General features: G+C 37.3%; 1 protein-coding gene across 6 annotated transcripts in view; it reads left to right on the top strand.

The window, feature by feature from the left end:
- APP (amyloid beta precursor protein) overlaps positions 1-17,196 on the top strand; it is a 290,703-nt gene that overhangs the window by 188,350 nt on the left and 85,157 nt on the right. For 2 of the 6 annotated variants that reach the window (XM_077118778.1, XM_077118776.1), the window contains exons 7-8: positions 3,290-3,457; positions 5,705-5,761. The exons of 2 other annotated variants lie outside the window; for them this stretch is intronic. In XM_077118778.1, the coding sequence (XP_076974893.1) occupies positions 3,290-3,457; positions 5,705-5,761 (225 nt within the window). The remainder of the gene's footprint in view (positions 1-3,289; positions 3,458-5,704; positions 5,762-17,196) is intronic. 2 more of the 6 variants (XM_077118780.1, XM_077118779.1) reach the window with 1 other exon arrangement.

Here is a 17,196-nt window from a genome sequence, read left to right as displayed (position 1 = left end):
CTATCTTTTGTACACGTCTTAGTTCCTCCTGTAAAAACATCAGCAAGTTATTTCCCAGTGCTGACACCACCCCCATCCCTCTACTTCTTCCAAGTGAAGGGAAGTTTCCTTTTCTACTACATGAACAATTTTTGTGGAATGACAACGAGAAAAGGTCAGAGAGGCCAAACACTTGCATGTCCTATAGAAGAGTAGGAATACACTTATAAGCAGGAGACCATAAATGATCCATTCTGTTCTGACTTGCCCCTGAAAATAGCTCTGCCACTCTAGGAAGCTGATGATTAGTTATATCCTTGATGGAGAGTGATGGGAAATTCCAGATCATGATTGACTGATGGTGGTGATAATTGGGGGATACCTTTTTCGCTAGTACAGAGGGTTGCAGGTTAAGGGAAGATCGGTGCCTGCTGACTGTGGCACTGAACCAGTTGGGATGCACTCTTCCTGTTAGTAGACCAGAAACATTTGGACAGGGGGACTGGAAGGGCTGGAGATATAGTCTCCACCACTTGTATCTCCTTCTCTGTACTTCATATATTTGGCATTCTTCTTACCCCCATTCCCAGCCATGCTATCTTAAAGATGTTTTTGCATGTGAGTACCTGTGGGGTTGATTGCCATTTCATATGATACCCACACAGGCTACAACAAGGTCAAGAAACTGTTTGGGGACATTCAAAGTTAGTAATGCGCCAGCCCTACAAGGTCAGACGAGCTAGCAAAACATTCACCAAATGGAGATAATCTCACTCTCTTCTTTACCTTTCCAGAATGGTAGGCATATGATTCTTATCGCTGGAGCTCCCAACAAGAATTGTGGGTCCATCCTGTATTCTTTATTTAGTTGACTTTATCTAATTGGAATTTTTGTCCTGAATGCTTGTTCTTGTTGATCGGGAACTCACTAGAACTGGTTTCTACAAAGTAGCTGTAACAAATGGTATCATAGCTGTTTTAGAATGAGGTAGAAGCAAAATAAAAGTGAATGGCCCACTATGTTTTTGGTATAGGAAAATGACAATATATTATCTCCTCTATCAGGAATAAGAAAGAGTTATTAGATCACACCAAGACAAATATGTTATCTTAAATAATCTCCTTTGGCATTCTTTTGTCCATTATTTAACTTGCACCTTCTGAAAATTCTACCAGGTAGAATTCGGTACATAGAAAGGTCATAAAAACAAGCTTTCTGCTCCTACATAGCTGTTAAATAGACCATGGGGACCATGAAGACGAGTATCAAAAGGCGTGTATTTGTTATCATAAAAGGTATTAAAAAAATGTAGGGTTCAGCATGAATTGTTGAGGCACAGGGAATTTTTCCCCCATACTCTAAACTTCCTTAATTTGGAGCCATGCCTATGAGCAATTCTTTGCCTCCCTTGGTAGCTAAGACCATACTAACCAAATGCCAGTGCCAACTGCAACCACAGCATAAACTCAGAAAGAACGGTTGCTTTGTAGTCTTGTAGTTAGCACAGCCTGCAGAGGAGATTAATGAAGATGAGTATTATATCTCAGGGAAATGAAAGAGGATGTGGCATGAACACGAATTGAATGCTCCAGGGATTACAGAAAAGGAGGTGAAAGCCAACCTAACCTGTTTATTTTTATTTTTTTACAACTGAGATAGAAAAGATCCAGGAATGGAGACAGCTAACTTGAGAGCCCCCAAGGGCTGGGAGTGCTTGGAATGGTCATGGTTTTTAGCTCTGCATTCCAGGAGCAACTTTATTATTCAAGTGATCAGGCCCTCAGAATGGCAGTCCTTTCAGAAAATAAAAGAGATAAGTAAAAACTGTCAAGTAGATCAGATATGTGTGCTAATGGATCAGTAGATTTTTACCATATTGGAGAATTCTATGCAGAAAGTCGGTTAAGAACACATAGTGGCTTGATGAACTTGAACTTTCAAAGCAGCAGTACTAAATGGGAAGAACTTAATAATGGGCAGCATTTCACTTGAGTCACACATTGCCACGTGTTTTCATCTGAAAATAATCTAGGAGAGCAGGAATAAGCTTAGCTGTCCATTTCACAGGATACTTCTCCTGCAAAGTGTTTGGCACTTATCTTCTGAACTTAGTACTGACTATACTTTCTCTGTTGGCATCATGATGGTGACGGCAACTTTTGGTTATGGCACCCCCTCGTTGCCTTGATTGGAAAGAGCAGTGAGTAGCTCATGTGGGCAGGTACGCAAGTGGGTGTAGGGTAGAATTCTTTTATGTTTACATTTTGTCTTTTTGTCCTTGATTGGTTGTTTAGACTCAGTTACGTGTGACTTATGTCTTGACTAGGAAGATGTTTTACCCCATCATATTAATAAAAATTAGAATCAACAAGACATGTGCATGTGCCAAGGTATGGGTAAGGCTCTCTGTAAGCCTAGCATGGGAAAAGTGCAAAGCATAAGGGGGAATTTGGACCGTTGTTTTACTCCCAACAAAAATGGAACAGCCTTAGGAGGTAGAGTTCTAAATAGATTTGGACAAGTTACTACTCTTTGAGTCATTTAGGGGTTATGAAACTGATCTTGGGGAGGGAAGGTTTAACAGGTAAGATGTGTTTTGATGTAAAACAATGCTCAGTGTGTATTGACAAATTACAGTTGATTAAATATATATGTTTTTATTGTGTGGAACATTGTTGTCCAGGGATCAGATAAACATACGAATAAAAACTGTCCTTAAATTACATTTAATATTAGCAACTGGAGTCACACTTACAGATGTTGCATATACTTTCACATGTGATCATTAGACAGTCTGGTGCTCCCAGAAAACTTGATCATATTCAAAATATAAGTAATTAATTTTATATTTGAGTCAAATCAGTCATGTAGTAAGAAATAATGAAATGTTTATGAACGGTTAACTTTTGTGTCTTAACAAAATAATCCTTTTATAATCCAGATTTACAGAACAACATGCATTTTTCATGAAAAAGATAAGTTTTTATGTGCACATACCTTCTGTCATTTATTATTGATCTAAAAGCAGCTAAAAGATCTTTTTACCTTGAGCTGGTATTCTTTTTTATTACTCCTGAGACTTACACTCATTAAGCCAGAGGAGAATGCAGTGCTTTGTTCTGAAGGTATTTTAAAGTCCTGGTGGGTAATTAAATTTCTCAGTAAATGTTTGGTAGATGCTGCCTAATAAACCCCATCCTAGTTACCACCAGGAGGATAAATGTGGTAAGAAAAATAAACGTGCGTGCATGAACGGTGAGACAGTACTTTTTCATGCTAAATGTGGTTCCCCACATCTCCTCTGATTAGAGGTGTGCTCTGAACAACCCGAGACGGGGCCATGCCGAGCATTGATCTCTCGCTGGTACTTTGATGTGACCGAAGGGAAGTGCACCCCGTTCTTTTATGGCGGATGTGGCGGCAACAGAAACAACTTTGACACTGAGGAGTACTGCATGGCGGTCTGTGGCAGCGTCAGTAAGTGGACCCTTCCTCAAGCCTGGCCAACTTTTGTCTTTTCGCCACTGACTCTGCTCTTTGTCATAGATTGAGTTTCTTGGTTCTGGGGAATGGGTCTGTCGCTACCACTAACCACATTTCTGTCAACTTCTCTAATTGCTGGGAGTCTCTGCAGTATGTTCAATCATGAGCACACATCTCCGTCTTTCTCTGATAAAGCATGGCTGTAGATGTGTTCTTTTACTAGCTCTGGCATCCATGTCTTGCCAACTGTTGGGACTTTGGAGTGCTTCTCTTTAAACAAAGCTGGAGTTGCTATTTTGTTTTCTGCAGTCATTTCTACAACTGTATACTTGCGTGTGTGTCTGTGCACATGTTGTGTTTGTGTTTATGCATATGTACTCCATGTGCAGAGAAGGCCTGCTCCTGGAAGCCTGCTTGATGAAGCTTCAGTTGCATTGGTGAGGTATATTGCTGTGATGAATACCTTTATGTTATTTTATAATATGTCTTTTATTGTGTGTGCGTCAGGGCAGGGGGGCTTGTTAAATGGAACATAGGCACCTCAAATGCTGCAGAGAGGAAATACCTGTGTTCCCCCTGAGCTGAAATGCAAGCATGTATGTTGTCAATTTTTCATTTCTTCGCTTGGAAATAGGAGAAGATTCTGGCTTGACCTTTAAAATCTTCAATGGCATAGGTGCAAGCAACATAATTTTTAAAGCATTTTCTCTTAAACTTTAAGATTATCCTAACTGGAGATAAATATGCTGAGTCACGTAATTTAGACGCAAGCTGAAACTTTTCACTTTGGGTTGGTCTTAGGAGGCAATTCCACATTTATGGAGCCCTGCTTTTGTTAACAGCCTTATAAAGTTAAATTCCCAACTTTATTATTATTGTGGTTATTATTATTAATAATTAGCAGTAAGTTTGTCCTTCTCAAAAAATATTTATTTAATTGGCTCACTTAAAGATTAAACTCAGTAATCGTATGTTTCCTTTTTTTTTGAGACTCCATTGCCTTTTTCCCCTTGTTCTTGGCATGGTGACAGCCACCATTTCCTGCCTGAGATTCCTAGGGATTAAACAAATTGTTTTTCAGGTCTAATTGTAGGGTTAAGCAAAATAACAACCCACACAACTAAGACTTTTGTATTGTGAAGGAGCCCAGTAACTAAGGGTAATGTGATGGAAAAGTGTCTGTTGGTCTCCCCTTGTGTGCGTGTGTGTGTGTGTGTGTGTGTGTACACAAATTCTGATGACTCCCCTACCCTTACACAGAAACTGGTAACTCCGTGGTTGGATAATTGTACCTTTTGGTTCAAAGACTCCTTTCTACTATTACAAACAAAGAAATTAATTAGGTCAGATAATGGTAGAACACAATGGGGATTCTGTTGCCTGGATCCTCGGGGAAAAGGGGCTTTGTTACAGTGATTCTAACTGGCTTAGTTACTGTGAGATTTCCTGTCACATTTCCAAAAGTTTTTTTCCTTTGCCCCTGTGATGGATTTACTATATTATCATTTTAAAATAATGTTTATAAAGATGTTTAGTTAATAAATACTTTTAATATATAGATTTTTAACCATTAGCAGTAGTGAATTTGCCCCGAGTTAGAAGCGATGCACCTCTCCTCCACCCACTCCCTATACCCCATCTGTTGTTGAGTCCGATTTAACTGGGGCTGTGATTGAATGGGTGCCATGGACAGTAGTCATCTTGCTGAGATATTGGGAGAAAGTAGATAAAGGTTGACAGTACTTAGTTTCACAGGGGTGGTTATAGAGAAGAAAATATCAAGAAGCAAAGACCAGGTGCTGAATTTCAATATAAATGTGAACAGATATACGTGGAGAATAAAATCTCAACAAATAGCCAGATCCAAGAGCCAGGGCCTGCCCCATGAATGGGTGAAACGAATGGAGATGCTGTGAAGAAAGGATCGATGGAAATTGTTGATAGTTGTCACTAAGGAAGGAAAATAGAAGCTAGAAATATTCTGAAAGGGTATTTAGATGTACTATCAGAGACAGAATTCCCAGCTTCTAACAGGTAATCTCTTGCAGAAATATGTCTGTTTGTATGTTTACCTTGGGTTCCCCAAAGGGGGCTGAATCTCAAGATATTTGTTTAATTCAGCGATTTTTATTTTTATTGATTTATTTATTTTTGGTCCATGGAATCATATGAGTGCATTTTGGTCATCATCCCCATGCTTCTATTTTTGTTTTTAGTTATGTTCTCTTATTTTTTCCATAGTGTCCCAAAGTTTACTCAGGACTACCCAGGAAACTCTTCCCCAAGATGCTGTTAAACGTATGTTGTAATCCTGGGGGGTAGGAGTGGGTGGGGCTTGCATGGCTGGATTATAGCTCCAACATCATTCCCTTCTTTGCATGTGCTTCTTTGCCTGTCTCCTAATAAATATTTACTACCATTGTCTTGCTTGTACTTTCATCAGACTTTGCCAGAGGACTTGAAATGTCAGGTTACGAACATTGACTAAGCTTTTTCTGTTTCTTGATCCATTTCCTTTACTTTAATGTAAGTAATGTGAAGTCTTGTATATACAATGTTATTATTGTTTTATTTAGCCTCACTATTGTATTTTCTAAAAGCTGCTCTTATGACAAGATGGGTTAAGAGGCCATAGGCATAAGTAACTGGTTTCCCAGAAGGATATTTAATATGTAAGCATTGCAGTACATAACTAATGTGTGCACAAAGGCTTCAGTTGTGTGCATCTGTAGATAGTTGTCAAGACTTAGGAGGCTTCCTTCTCTCCCAGATGTACAATGGTGGGTAATAGATGCCCGACTTCTGATTGTATCAGGAAGTAGGGAAAGGGCTTCCCATAAAGAGCAGTTATGTCAGCCAGCCACCATGGGTATTGTGGTGGCTTGTGTTTTGTGATTATCTCAGTTGACAAACCAATCTAGTTTTGTTTAAATATGTAGTATCAAACGCATATACTTCACTTTTAAATTTGGATTATATTCAGCTTTAGGTTAGGTATCCTGTATTCTCTTGATGCTTGAGATTGGTGGAAAAAGAGACACAATTTCAGTATTGGTTTAGGCATATTGCATTTAAAATTGGCATTTATCTACCTAAATAGATAAGTTAGAGATGTAGAATTATTTGCAAAAGATCTCACCATAAGCCAAAATGTTTTAATGGCCTCCCAAAGATATTCACATTAATTCAAGTGATGTATAATTTTGGAAGGATGTTGCTTTTACTGCCACAATAAGCTTATTTCCTGTTATTGTCAGAAAGCATTTTTCTCTAAGTGTTGAAAGTATGGCAAATGGGTGGATAGAGAAGGACTAGGAAAACACTTTAGATTAATAATACATTGATTTACAAGTTGTGTTGTTACATTATAACAAATGTTTTCACAGATAGTTCATTTTTCCCAGGATGCTTTGTGAATATTTTTCTCATTTTCTTTGCGCCTGTGAGAAACTGGGCCTTAAAGAGTTTAGCAATTTGCCCCAGGCGACATTTGAAACCTTCTAAGCATCATGGCTGTGTTCCACATGCCAAATGGCTACACATTTAGTTCTGACACTGGTTTATATGTTAGTACAACATACATAAAATATTGGAAAGATGATGAAGGATATTAAAAGCAATTTTCCTAGATGCCTCACATAGAGCATGCATCAGTAAATTAAACGTCTTTTATATCCTTTTACAAAGGAATACTTATTTTCCTTTAAATTTTATTTTATGTCATGTCAGATATAAAATAATTGTATTTCCATTTTTATTAATGGAAATGAATGACATCATTTGATAAATTTATTTTCATGACACACACCTGAATATTATTTCTATTGTCTCTCATAATTGTCTCCTTCCCAATAATTTTCTCAGCCTACTTGCATTATCTTTGGGATCCTGACACCGTTCTGTTCTAGGAAGATGAAGTGAACTTGATTTTAGCAGCTGTATTTTCTTGTCTACCTACAGAGACTATTCAGTCACTGCAAGTGAGGGTTTTTGCAGTGCTCCTACAAATACTGTGGCTAAAGCATATCATTTCTCATTATTTATAGTCGAAGCAGCTATGCAGTCTTATTTATAGCAAAGCTAAAGATTTGAATTGAAAAGTCATGGTCATTTGAAGGTCCAATACATATCATAGATTTGAGTCAAAGAAAATAAGACAAAATAGAAAGTGAGTAAGCCCATTTGATTTGGCAATTTGGTCTTGCCCTTTGCTTTTTCCCCAGTTTAGAGCTAATCAGATGATATCTTGGTGCAAAGGTGGCTAGCTTTATGGGTTGCTAAATCTGTGTTGTTTCTAGTCAAATAATAAATGTAAACTAAGAATTTTTTACAAAGCTCTTCAATTAAACTGATTTAAGATGCACATGGAGAAATGTGTAACCGTCTGTTACAAAAATAATAGTTTTCTTGTCAGGTCTTCTTAAGCAGTAGATACTGAAAATGGCACAATTATTATAATCAGGCATTTCTAGATTTTGGATGTTTGTCATAAAAAACAATTTTAAGCTTTGTCATTTCAGAGACACTGTTTTTTTTTAAATTTTTGGTTGTTAAGATAGATGAGCCTCTAAACCACAAATAGGATGGATACAGATGTGAAGCTTAGAGCTTTCATTTCACCCATAAACTCATAAATTTGAATTTTTAGAAAATCACTTCCCATTTGTGAGAAAGGATCTTGCCTGACAGCTGAGATGTTTGTGACATTAATCCTGCCCATGCATAGTTGGGTATAAGGCAGTTCAGAAATTCGGCACACAGATTTCCCAATGGAGTGTTTGTAAGTGGTAGAGTTATTACATGAATACTAATTGATTAGTTATGTTTCAAATATGACTCTATGGTCATTTTTTCCAGTGTTGGTTCCCATCAGATTGGATCTCAAAGGGTCAACAGCCCAACTTCTCAATGTCCTTTAATCTTCAAAAAAAAAGCATTGAGCTAATTTTTAGTCAAGTAACCCATCTCTTGCTCCTTCGCTTACTGTGAGATGTGGCTCAAACATCTAGATGCAGATTTTTCCACTTATACCAATATTGACATTTTGAGCTAGATAATTATTTCTTGCCTGGGGTGGGGACGGAGGCACTGTCCAGTGCATTGTGGGACGTTTAGGAGCATCCCTGGCCTGTTACTGAAATCCCTAGTTTTCAGTAACACCCACCCAGTTGTGATGTTGTAAGTTTCTGCAAACCTTAGGGTATGTTGAGGCTTTGGAAATGTCAGTAGCCTCCAATTCTTGGCAAATGTTTATCAAATTGAGTTTCTTAGCCAGTGATTTAGCATTCTATTTGCAAGTGAAGACACAAGCTGCTCTGCTGCTCTTGATCTGTCCAGATGCCCTTAACCTCTTCACAAAGGTTGCTTAGCATCTAGGCTGTACCTTGGAATCATGTAAAGTCTCAGCAGGAGTGTAGGATGGAATGAGTGGGTGGGAGCAAGACTAATTTCTACTCAAATCAAAATGACCCAAGTATACCAGAATAGATTAGCATATTTCTGAGGAATATGAAGAGAATTGGAATATACCTTTAAATAAAGCCAAACTGCCTTATTTTTTAACATATAACAATAACTTGATAGTCTCAGAAGTTCACACTTTACAAACTGTGGATACCTCCCTGTGCAACTTTTGTGAGAGATGTGGCACCTAGCTCCAGGGTTGTCATATTCTGTCACAACACCAAAGTCATTTAGTCTTTCACCATATCTGAACCATTGTTCTTAATCATGTTATACTTTTTTCTCTGGTTGTGAAATGGTAAAGAATAGTTTCTGTTAGCATATTCTAGTCTAATAGAATATGATTTTTTTATAAATCCGCGAAGCATTTTTAAAAATAAAAGCTTAAAAAGATGTGGTGCATTGAATTTCATGTCACATCATTGCCAGGAAAAACTGTTGTATTGATAAGTATGAAAAGCTAAGTCATCAGCATCCAGAGATATTTACGTTAAAAAGAATAGCTCTTTTCTCAAAGCTGCTATAAAGTTTCAAAGCAGTTGTCTTGCTCTGCAAACCAGAATCTTGTGTGCGTGTTTGTGTGTGTGTGTATTTAAAAGCCATTTACTCAGAAGAGTGAAAGAATACTTACTATATATGTGCTCTCTTCTTTACCTATTTGCTGAAGAAGAATAAGGAGATAGTTTAATACAGGTATTGGTAAACATTTTTTGTAAGAGGACAGATACTTTAGACTCTGCAGTGCTAAGACAGTGCTAAGCTAGTTATTTTGAGGGACACCAGCAAAGTAAACCAAATACCCTGCTTTCTGTAACCTTACAGTGTTACTGACATGGTGACACCTAGGTATGAATAAGATTAAATAACTATATAAGGTAGAATATACAGGTGTAAACAAAGTTTATCTTTGAAGACTAGGGTAGAGTGAAATTGGTTTTATCCTTAGGACAACTCACATAGAAGTCATACATTCATCTGCTTTTTTTTTTTTTTTTTAACACGGGCAAGCACAGGGAATCGAACCTGGGTCTCCAGCATTCGTCTGCCTTTTACTGCTGCAATTTCTATGAAAGTGAAAAATATTGAAGACTTGACTTTTTGAACTCTTACGTTGCATGTTGAGCAATTATGATGTCTTATCTCTTTATGAGCCCCTCCATTAGTGAAGTTGAGAACAGTTTTTAACAAATTGGCAAAAAACAATAATGTAAGGATAAAGCATTCCAGATGCCAATATTATCCCCATTATCTCACAGATATTTTACAAATTGAGACGTGGGGTCATTTTTAAATTTTGAAGTGTGCTAAGCAAGGTAGAGATACTAATAAATATAACACCGGCGTTCATTTTTGGTTCACGTATTTGTCAAAATTCGAATGTCAGACATTTCTACAACATATAAAGAAATGTACCTTGACTAGAAAAGATGTTATGTTCACATTATAAATGTCTGTTCTGTCTAGGACTTGGTTGGAATGATAAATATTTGAATTTAGAATACTGGTAGGGACTTTAGCTAATGTGGTATTGGAAAAATAGAGGGAATTTTTGGAGATGTGTACTGAGGTTGTTGAGTGGCAATCTGAAATCTCTGTCATGTTTTGAAATTAAATTTTCATGTTAAATCTTTCTTTTCAGGTCTATATTTCACCCATATATAAGCTATCCTCATTGTCACTTCTGCCATATAAATTAGAGCTATTTCAAGTGACATTATTGTTAGCTCTATTTAAAATAGTATTTTCAGTGATAAGTTGATGACTAATATAGGTCTTAATGTACTTTCATCTACTGTTGTCAGTAGTATGGAGTTAAACTGCCTTTATCCTCACAAAAGGAGACTGACTAAATTTTCTTGTTAGAATTTAGTATATCAGCTAAGTGTCATTCATGAGCCTCTGTGAAGGGAGATATTTAGCCTTTTTGGTCTAATTTAGGTGGTCACAGTGGTGTGCTTAAGGTTTAAAGGTAGAGTTGTTTGTTTGTTTGTTTGGCATGGGCAGACACTGGGAATCGAACCCGGGTCTCCCACATGGCCGTGAGAACTCTGCTTGCTGAGCCACTGTGTCCTGTCCTGAAGATAGAGATATTATTCTTTTACACCCTCAACCCATTATGACTGTAAAATTAAGTCACCCTAGAGATTGAGGAAAGAAACGAATATCAAAGTGAGAGTGGTAATTTTTCATGACTTTCGCTCTGGTTCCACATTCCTGCTGACTTTAGTAAGAATATGAAATGCAGTGCTGTGCAGTAATTACAAAATCAGGACTGGAAATGAGGGTAATGGGTGTATGTGCAGTAACGTTTCATGGCATCTGAATATGTAGCACCTCCAGATGGGTAAAAAGAGTGATTTCTACTATATTCTGAAGATAATAGCAGGTTTCACCCTGTTTTGAAGCAACTTCTGAAATTCTCAAGTTTTTTCAGGGGAAAAGCTGGAATGGAAATGTTTCATTGGCATCATGTCTTTAATAATTGTGGGGTATTTTGTGACAGGAACATTGGGTGCAGGGCCAGGGCACATGAATAAACTAAAAGCAAACCTGCTTTTTTCTCAGAAGATAGAGATTACAACATGAGGTGGAAGCATTGTGACAAGCTTCAGTGCTTCACTATTAAACTTGAAATGAACCCTCACACATGTGAAGGTAATTTCTCCCCTAGTGTTCAGTTACCTATGGTTTTAGGGGACAGTATTTTGTGGTGAGAGAAAGAAGAAAAACTGTTCTTGGTGTGTATGTGTATGTGTTTGTGTGTGTGTAGGTACGTAGACACCACACATGAGAACCTTCACCATCTCCATGCTACCCCTCACCATCACCCCCAGCCCAAGCCACTCTCGATTTTGTCTTCTACTCTAAAAAGATCTCTCTCTCTCCTTCTATTTGTTCCCTTTGCAGTCATATTGGTTCTTTTAAGGCACATCTCATCACATTTTTTCCCTCCTCACAACCCTGCTTAGGTTTTTCAGACTCCTTTCAGTGTCCTGATCTATTCCCATTTCCTCACTGCCTCTTCTATAGCTCTCTCTCTTTCACTTTTTCAGCTTAGGCCACATTGGCCTTATTACTTGTCCTGAAACTTGCCAGGTACACTTGCCTCTTCAGGCTTTGTGCTAGCTGCTCCATCTGCTGCCATGGCTTTCTACAGATGACCCTGTCTCTTACTTCACCACCCCCTTTAGCTCCTTGTCCAAATGTCACCTTCTCGTTGAGACCCAGCTGGCCACATACTTACCTGTGTAGTCCTCCCTTCCCCTTACTGGCACTCTTGATCCTTTTTAACCCGAATTTTCTATTTTTTTTTTGTCCTCTTCCCTATAATACAAATTGCATTATAAAGAACAATATGATTTCTTATTTTGTTAGTAGTTTACTGTTACATTGATTGTTTCCCTCACTGGAATATAAATTCCACAAGGGCAAGGTTCTTTGTCCATTTGCTCCTGGATTTCTCCATTGTGCCTCACACATAGTGGAACTATAATCTTTGTCGAGTGAAGGAAGTAAGGAATGAATGCACACATCCACGGTAGTTGGAGCTGCTGCCTCAGCTTCTCAGACACCTCTCACCTCCCAGAGTTCCAGGAACAAGATGAGGGTTATAAAGAAAACATTAGCCATCCAAAATGCCACTGAATTTGGGGAAGCAGAATGTTCACTTTGAGTCAGTAATGTACTGGAAATTGGAAATTTCTGGTGCACATTTTCATCTGGTATGAGTATTTGGATACCCATTCTCACTATTATAAAGCAACTGTGTCAGCGCCCTTTGTATCCTACCATAGCCTACAAGACTGCCGTGAGACTGAAATGAGAAAATAAATATGAAGGTCATTTGAAAGGTTAAAAGCCCATGCATATGATGATACTAGTGCTGCTCATCAGTGTTTGGCACCCAAAAGTCAACATCCTAGAGCCAAAGAAATTTTCCTGAGTTTTAAGTCTAAGACATACATGTTTTATGCAGAAAAGTGGGCATACCCAGCAAGCTTGCTTGGAGAAGACCTGAATGAACATGTATGAGTAGGAGCCTAGGGTTACAAATGCTAGATGCAAACTCTTACCAGCTTTATATTGGGAAAAGATTTTGACCCTAGTTCTGCTGCCAAACTTTTTAAGTCATTTACCAGATAATGATCAAGGTCACGAGTGTTTTATTTATTCACAAAACAAAGCTTCACAATACCCTGGACTTTTAGACTTCATGGTTCATCTAATCCTAAATTCAGCCATTTTTGCGTGTGTCTGGAGATGATGTTAAGCATTTAAGACAGCATGTTAAGTAAAACTGTCTTCTTCCCATACAATAAATGTAATAGGGTGATTTTTTTTTTTATCTCTCTCTCTCTTCATAGTAAATGGGAACAAAAGTAAAGCTCCCAGCACAGTAAACATTAATGAATAGAGATTTTTATTATTTGACCAACTCCAGAATCTGAGCCCGTATCTTCTAAGGGCACCTGAGATGACTCTGAACTGGACAAAGTACCATTGAAAAATCCAGAGCCCCTGTTTTTGGGTAGTTTGAAAAGCAAATCATCCTAGATGACTTTCTAAATTGTTAGGTTCCATTTTAAGTGAAGTGTGATAGACAGTGTCTTATTCTGCTTGCGCTTCGGGGCATATCCTGGCATTCTTCCCCTTGAAGAATAGGACTCAGCTTCTGCCATTGCCCACTGCCTTTGTTTTCATCCCTGGTCTACCATGGACTTGATCACAAAATGGTAGGTAGCCCTGTTAAGAAAATGTCTTTAGGATGTAGGGATATTAGAACTAAAAGCTGAGCTTTCTGTACATCTCCTTAAAATGGTCTCCCTTTCTATCTCACCAGCTGCTGGGCAATGATAATAAAGTACTTAAATTCGTATTATTTTAATATATACTTTGGTTCCTTCTTCAGTCATTTAAAATATCAATAATGCTGTTTAGTGAAAGCAATATGTAGTACCCATTGTTCTTGAAATCTTGATTTTATACTTTGTAAAACAAGATTTGAATATCTCATTCACTTTATTTTGACAGCTGGTTTATATTTAATATTGAAGCTTAGCTGATGCAGATGGCAAAAGTGCAATGTTGGTGCACTCACTAGCTCATAATACTGGCTTTTGAATCTAATTTGCCAAACATACAAAAGCTTTTGTTAAAATTCAGTGAGCAACTTTTGCAATTTGAAAGGTAGACCAAATTTTAATTTTTTTTTTCTTTACAAATGGGGCCAAATTTTTCATTTCAAAGATATTTAAACAGCCCCAAATATAAAGAAATATTTATTTTCAGAATGATTTTTAAATGGTGCAGATATGAGGTGTTTTCGTTAGGACTAAAAATCAGATGATACATTGGTATTTTTTTCTGAAAAAAATCTTATTTCTGTAGACTCAGAATTTCATATTCTCTCTTCACTCATCTTCTGAGCAGGATTGAAATCACATCTACCTGTCATCAGAGAAAATGTTAGAAAAGAAATGGGTGACATCTTTAACTTTCACAACTCTTTTAAGTACTTTTCTATGACACAGTGCACCCTTTTGTGACGCAAAATAGTTTCTTGGTTTGTATTTTAGTTTCCTAGGCTGCCTAAAGCAGATACCATCAAATAGGTTGGCTTTAAACAATGGGGATTTATTAGTTTACGATTTGAGAAAATCCGAATGTCCAAACCTAAGATATCATCAAAGACCAGCTGTCCTCAATCTTTGACTCCTCTACCACGTGGCAAGGCACATGACAGTTGTCTCCCTTCTCTTCTGAGTTTTGTTGCTTTCAGCTTCTTGCTTCCATGGCTTTTTCTGTATTCATTCTCTACCATTGCCACTCCATCACCCTGGTGACTGGGCAGTGGAACCTGTAGTCCTGCTGCTACCTTCGCTGCAACTCCTCCACTCACCAGGAAGCTTTGTTCAAGAAGGCCAATGACATTCAGCATTTCTCTCTCAGCTGGAAGGGCACTTGGCGAACCGGGCCGCATCTGCTGGCTTTCTCTCCAGGCCTCTTATTTCATGAAGCACCCCAGGAGGCGTTTTCCTTGTTTGTCACTGGCTAGTGGACTCTCTGCTTCATGGTTCTGCAGCTTTTTCTAAACTCATTTTAAAATATCAAGATTTGTCATCTTTCTTCTCTTCTTGACCAGACACTGATCTGGTGTGCTGGCTGGTATGAATATATCAAAATGTGGCTTGCTTATGTCAATTGAGTTAAAAGGTTAATTATGACTAAAATGTTTGAAGATCATAGCCTATCTTAAATTCTTCAACCAACTGAAGTAACTAGGGCAGCTAACAGGGATTTATTCAAAGGGGAAATATTTCTCTGTTGAATTGATAAATAGATAATATAATATGCCACATTTATGAGTGATCTTTGTTGTGTTTTTTTTGGGGGGGAGGTACATGGTCTGGGCATCGAACCCGGGTCTCCCTCATGAAAGGCAGGCATTCTAACCACTGAACTACCCGTGTGCATCCCAATATGCCACATGTAATACTGGAAATATTTGTAATACTGTTAAACATAGTGCTCAATACTAATTTATTTTTTATTCATAGATGTCATAAAGGTACGTTTCAATTTACGCCAAAGAGATTATGGTGAATCAGATTGTAGTTTTTTTATCTCCTCCCAATAGCAAAATAGACAAAAAAAATGGCAAACCAAAGATGTAGAAAACCTTCCTTACCTATACAGTAAGTTATAATTCTGGTTTTCCAAACGAGACAACGAATTTTAATTATAACAGTTTTAAACTAACGGCTGTGTTGATCAGTGAATGTAATTCCAAACATTTGTACATTTTCCTTCGTTTAAAATGTAAAATAGGTTTTGCCTAATTATTTCTGTCTGCCAGAGCATACTATGCCAAAAGGTTGTCATTGTTTTATGTTCTGCTTTTACTTGAAATAGTTCTCAGTTAAATTTTCTCACCAAAGAGGAGAACATGATTAAAAGCATGGTAAACAAATTTAAAATTCTAAATAAGCCATGATTTCAATTAGTTGAGAAAATGATTATGTTAAAAATATTTACATGTTGATTTGTTTGAATTTATGCAGAGAAACATTTACCTTTGATTTTTTTTGCAAGAGGGATTTAAAATTGAAAATTATTTTCAAGAACTCACTTGTTCTCCATCATTTCAACCTTTTCACATGGGTTTGAGAAGAATATACAATATTATTCCAATAGACAGCACTTTATGGTCCTGTGTGTAATTCATTTTCAGTGATTTGAAATAAAAGTAGTTGATATTTTTCTGTGATTGACATGACCTCTAATATTCTAATAAGTAGCTCTCGTGCATGAAGCACCTGGAGTATTACCCTCTCTGCAGTCTGGTATTTATTTTTCCTAACAGTCCTATCAATTAGGCATGCTATTGCAGCTTGTAATGAAAGAAATTAGGACATGGAGTGCTTAAGTTACTTGCTTGAGTCACAGTTAGTATATGAAAGAACTGGGATTCAAGTCCAGTTTGTGGCTTATTGCCAAACTCATGTTCTTTCTTTCCCGCTGCCCCTTAGTGCCAATGATAGATGAAATTGACACCTCCACTCCCACCCATTTACTGCATGGAAACAGGGACAGAAATATATGCAATGTCAGTAACCACCCAGAAAAGTTTTTTAAAATACGCTTGGGCCATGCCCATCCCAGACCAATTGAAACAAAATCCCATAGGGATGGGATTAGAGGGGTAGAGAGGTAGACATTTACTGTGAAAAATCATTCAGATTATTCCCTACCTCCTTCCTTCCAGTTGAAAGCAACATCTGAATAGACACCTAAACTATTTTTAACAAGAAAAGTATAAAACAGGGATTAGAGTAGAAAAGAAGAAATCAGAATGAATGTTTCTCTTTTAAAATAAAGGCATTTAATTATGTAACCCCCAAAAGTCATGATTTTTAAATCATGGAGCGTTTGGATTGTTAAAAGAGTCCTTGCATTTTCTTAAAGCAGGTCTAAAAGGCATTTAATTTAGCATTTACTTTCAAAATGACTTACATGTAAATGCTTCTCAGTCAAGTCCCCTTTGGTATATCATGATAAGAGTTCAAATAATTAGACAAGAATATTTGGTGATAGTTGAATACATTAGGAACAAAAGCACTTAAACGATCTGACCTGAGAGTATAGTAAAGAGGAAAATAGCTCATTTCAGTTTTCAGATCGAACATGTTTTCTTGTTTAAATCAAAATCTTTATCCTTTTTTTTAAAAATTCATGAATACTCTGGATTCTTACTAGTCATTGCTAAATCT

The sequence above is a fragment of the Tamandua tetradactyla genome, chromosome 10 (assembly GCF_023851605.1).
Source record: "Tamandua tetradactyla isolate mTamTet1 chromosome 10, mTamTet1.pri, whole genome shotgun sequence".
In the NCBI taxonomy this organism is placed as follows: Eukaryota; Metazoa; Chordata; class Mammalia; order Pilosa; family Myrmecophagidae; genus Tamandua; species Tamandua tetradactyla.
Note: the sequence above shows the minus strand (reverse complement) of the source record. Positions and strands in the feature narration are given on the sequence as shown.